This window comes from Nanorana parkeri, unplaced genomic scaffold (assembly GCF_000935625.1).
Source record: "Nanorana parkeri isolate BGI_ZX_2015 unplaced genomic scaffold, ASM93562v1 scaffold282, whole genome shotgun sequence".
NCBI lineage: Eukaryota > Metazoa > Chordata > Amphibia > Anura > Dicroglossidae > Nanorana > Nanorana parkeri.
The window spans coordinates 1,203,596-1,208,730 of NW_017306550.1; the positions used below are offsets into that span (position 1 = coordinate 1,203,596).

At 44.1% G+C, this 5,135-nt stretch overlaps 1 protein-coding gene across 1 annotated transcript in view; it reads right to left on the reverse strand.

Annotated features, from left to right (window-relative positions):
- MLEC (malectin) overlaps positions 1-1,831 on the reverse strand; it is a 10,957-nt gene extending 9,126 nt beyond the window's left edge. The window contains exons 1-3 of the mRNA XM_018557377.1: positions 1,228-1,831; positions 529-707; positions 216-392 (exon numbers count right to left, since the gene is read on the reverse strand). Of these exons, the coding sequence (XP_018412879.1) occupies positions 216-392; positions 529-707; positions 1,228-1,414 (543 nt within the window). The 5' untranslated portion in view covers positions 1,415-1,831. The remainder of the gene's footprint in view (positions 1-215; positions 393-528; positions 708-1,227) is intronic.
- Between the last annotated feature and the right edge of the window lie 3,304 nt (positions 1,832-5,135).

Here is a 5,135-nt window from a genome sequence, read left to right on the forward strand (position 1 = left end):
CTCGTTATGCTGTTTGAATAGGAACACAAACAATATACAGGAGTTTTCTCAGATTTGGCTGCAAAATTGAAAGTGCACTGAGCTTTTTAAAATGAATAGGGCTGTGTTATATGTTCGTTTTATTGACAAAGCACTCCTATCTCTTCTAACATATGATAAATGCTCCTTATCTGTGAACCGATCAGCTAAAAAAAGAAGTCAATATGAGCCTTTACCTTTACAAACTCAACATTAAGCTTCCCAGTAAAGGTGGAGACTTCCCCTTGTACGCTCAGTTTACCCTTCCTGATGACAATTGGTATGATTTCATCATGCGCCGTACTGTGTCCCACACGGTCAAATATATCCAGGTCTTTTACCACAGTATGGCCATTCACACGCACATCGAACACCTGAGGGTAACAAAATGCAGAAATATGAGCTGTTACCGAAGTGTCGCACACCTGCACAAGACAGACATGCCATCTGCTGGGCTCTCATGAGATTCCAGTTGTAGGAGGGGACAATCATGGAACAAGACACGCTTACCTTCTGCTGGGACTGTGCAAAATAGACCTCTGCAAATTTTAACACTAAGACGTATTCTCCTTCTTCCCTTATGGGGATCTCGTACCCAAAGCTGTCCTCATTATAGCGCTCGGTCTGGTACAGAATCTGATCTTCAGGATTGGACCGTAAAATGGGCAATTTCAATCCATAGTCTGATGCTAAACAACAAAGGGAGAGAAAAAAAAAAAGAAGATATTTCACACTTGGAGATCACACAAAAGACATCAGTATCAGAAGAGATTCACATTCCTGACACTATAGCCGGCATCATGGGAGACTGGTTTATCCACCAGACGCACCATGCCGGAGACAATCAGGAAACATGACCACTTAAGAATAAGGGTTTGCTCCATGCATTGAACGCTTGAGCTTATTCCACTGATGTACTTCCTCTTCCATTATAAAGCACGGTTCCTGTTTTGCATTGTATTAGAAAATTCATTGGGGCAGGGGAAAGAGCTTTATTGAAGGGTCTGAAATTGATTACTTTGGTCTTTTACACATTTCTTTCATTTACAATCCAAGCAGAGTGCTTGTGAAGACCTGTCACTATAGCTGTCAACGTGTGTCCCATATGGAGAAGGCTGACCGGGGATGCCCCTAAAAACGTGGATCTAGGCTCCCTAGAGCCCTGCGGTGATCACCCTCCCCCCCCCGCGGCTGTCATCAGTCACTCACCTCTGCCTACTCTGCCCTCCAGCGGGTCCTTCCGGAAATGGATACCGTGCACGTCTACATGAGCATCGCCCCCGGCGTTGACAGCCCAGATTACATTGTCCTCCAGCCCGGCTCCTTGTGCTATGAGCGCAGCGAGCGAACAGAAGAGCAGAGCGGCCATTGGGCCCCATGTCAGCGGACCGGGCATGTTTCCGGGTGACACCCCACACCTGACCCTGGAGTAACGAGAAAACTGGACACTTGCAGCGCGGCCCCGTCTCCCTGCAGCTTCCCCCTTCACCGGACCCAGGCGGCTAACCCGCACTCCGCTGCCACCAGCAGCCCGCACATTTCATTCACTCTCTCCAAAGCGACAACCAAACATGATGCTGCCGGGCTTCAAACACTCATTGCGCCTATCGTGACTCGCTGTCTTTCTCGGGTTCCTGATTGGTCAGAAAAGACAGCGCAGGTTGGGCTACGAATATTACATAGCAAACGTGTCCAATCCAGAGTAAACGCTGGATTCCAAGGCGGGACCAAAGTAAAAAGTTTGTCTGAGCCGGGGAAACCGGTTGGTCCGGTTGCAGGGTGACGGAAGTTAATGGAGCTTCCGGGTAGAATTGCCGTGTCCGAGATTTTACCGCTCGTTACAAATCAAATTGTTGACAGTTCACCTCAGAGTCGTCTCTCCGCTGCTACAGAAAGCGGAAATGTCAAGAGTATCAAGTCACCTTCACGCAATAAGATCGACCAATCAGCGAGCTCCAGCGCGTCCTCTCGCCATGCATTGTGGGACAGGTTCAGTATACGGGATTCTGGCATCTAGGAAGCCAGTCGCCATGGCAACGGCCGTGAGTGTGTACATACACGTGTACCATGTGCTTTTCCTGCTGAGAGACCTTGACAACTTCGAATGCTGAATTCATCTGCTGGATTGTAATCCATCCGTCTGTTATCATGGAGGACTGTTCACTGATACATGAACCTGCACTCTTATTTCATGACAAGTCTCGCAGATATTAGTAAATAAAAACATGGACCTGCACTCTTATTTTATAATAGGTCTCCCCCAGATATTGGTAAAAACATGGATCTGCACTCTTATTTCATGACCGGTCTCTCTCATATATTGGTAAATAAAAACATGGATCTGCACTCTTATTTCATGACCGGTCTCTCCCAGATATTGGTAAATAAAAACATGGATCTGCACTCTTATTTTGACAGGTCTTTCAGATGTTACCATCTTGTCTTGAATTGTATTGTGATTGTAATGTCTTCCTTATATTGTAAAGCGCTGCGCAAACTGTTGGCGCTATATAAATCCTGTATGATAATGTTAGTAAAAACGCATGGAACTGAACTCTTATTTTATGACAGGTCTCTCTCTCAGATATTGGTAAATAAAAACATGGACCTGCACTCTAATTTTATGACAGGTCTCTCACTGGTATCGGTGAAAAACCTGGACCTGCACTCTTATTTTCTAAAAGGCCTCTCATGCATCTTCCCAGAAGTTGATTAAAACAAAACCGTGAAACAACTTTGAAAAGGAAAAATACTCACACCCTGAACTGACCTTCCTTTTATGGTATTTCCTAAAACCTGACAGCCTGACAGTCTTTTGCAGCCTCCTAGGGAATTATGTATGAAATCTAGTAATTCAAAAGATAACAGTTTTGTAGGAGGGGGGCACCATAAATTGCCAGATTGTATATTCTATTTTATCCCTGGCTCCAGCGGAGCAGCCAATAACAACCAAAACTTCTATGTACTTACTGATAGACTATCTGTTGTTCTGACACTACCTGCCACAATGCTTCTTGCTTATGTGACCTCTTGCCATGCCTAAGAATTGCCATGTTGGAGGCAGTGGTGTGCTCTGAATTTATGAGCATCAGAATGTTCCCAAAGGAGAGACATGACATCAAGATCATGCAAAAAAATATATAATTTTTGAGCATGGTTTTACTGGGTTTCATATAGTACATTCAACTGTGACCATTCTACAGACCCCTACCTTGTAGCACAATATAACAGGGTTGCTTACACATTCGCTCTGGAACGCAGACTTTGTGGTGTGAACTGGCCCTTACAGACTTGGAGGCACTGCTAGAATCTTCAACATTTACCAGTTTCAGGTGTGTTGGATGCCTTTGTTTCCCCTTTTTTCTTTATGGCGGGGGCCACAGAGGAAAGTGGGAAGAGGCAGGCATCCAACACAGTCAGAGGTGTCGAGTGTTGAACCCCTACCTGACTGCTACACTATTAGCATGTCTCTGCAGCTCTGAAGGGACACAATAGTGACATAGTGGCTGGGGAATAGGAACAGCAAAGAGATGCAGGTATTCGGCACTCCCGGGAGCGTTGTTCAGGATTTAACCCCTTCGTGACTGACGACGTACAGTGTACGTCGCCAGCATCGGGGCTGTTTAAACAGACTCCCGGCGACTTTTGCCGCCGGGAGTCTGTTTAAACTTGTAGAGCCGACTGTCGGCTTTACAACAGAAGCGATCCTGGCGACTTACCTGTCGCCAGATCGCTTCTGCGTCCCGAAGAAGGGGCCGCCCCAGCCTAAAATGTGGAATATATCATGGGTGCAAAGAATGAAAAAAGGGCCTCAGTCATGAAGGGGTTAAGCAACAGCTCTAATTTGAAAAACAATGAACATTCGATTTAAAGAAAGCGCTTCTGGTAAATATTACATGTGTTTTCAAAGCTGTTTTTAATTACATTTTATTATTAAGATGTCTTTTTAAGTAAAAAGTAATAAGCTTAAAAAGAATGCAAAGCATATAAAGGAAAAATGTTTGCATCAGTAATGTAATTTTGTACAAAAGAGAACAGGAAGGAAGACATAGTTACATAGTATTTGAGGTTGAATAAAGACATTAGTCCATCAAGTCCAACCTATTAGGATCTCATTCTAGAGTTAGGCAATGTCACTCCACAGCAGCATCCAGTGGTGATTTACCAGTTTACCATAAAGATAAATGGAGTCCAAACCACAAAGCTTCTTGACAGAATTTTGTTACTGTAACAGAATGATGTTGCTGTTCATCTTTATTCTGTCCTTTGAGTATCATAACATCAGAAAGCCACATCTTCTTAGCTAGAAAGTTGAGAAAGAGTTAATGGGCACAAAATGAAAAACTATCTGATGCACGTTCTACAGTGTAAAGACTTGAAGATAGTGGGTACTGAAGCAACCAGAGAAACGGATGTTGCCGTTACTCTAAGTTCCAAGGAAGTATGGATGTCACCAGCATGCCAATGTTAAAAGCCTTTTATTTTGTTATGATGAACAAATGCAACATTTCAGTCCTATACTGATTCTTTCAATTTCATAAGGAAATTGATGACATGTAACCCCTCCCTGAACAAATGGATCACCTATTACCAAGTTTATAGGTAAACATGTCCAGATGTAACTGCGGGCGCCATCCACATTTTTATTGGCCTGGCACTTTCACTTTAAAGTTTATATAAACCTAAACAATACATTCCTCTGTCCCAGGTAACAATCAGAGATGGATTAAAATAGATGCAGCCTTAGGCAAGGTAGCATCTTTGCCCCCTCCTCATCCCTTCAAATGACACTGACAAGAGTCAGGAGGGGGCGATAAGCACAGAGAAGTCGCCCCGTTTGCTTTGCTTGTACTTCAGACACCATCTGCATACAAGTGCTCTATCCCCCTGGTTTACTACAGAAGATTGATGTTTGTAGCTGGGCCCCCAGGGCATCCTACGGACCTAAGCCCGCCCAGGTTGCCTTGTGGATGATCTGGCTTTGGTTACGATAATATTGCAGGCTTTCTGTTTACTGTGATCAGGAATACAGAGTAAATACCTGGTGATCCTTTTATAATCTTCCACATAGCATCACTTCCTGTGTTAAACTTGCTGCATTAATCATGGTCCACACA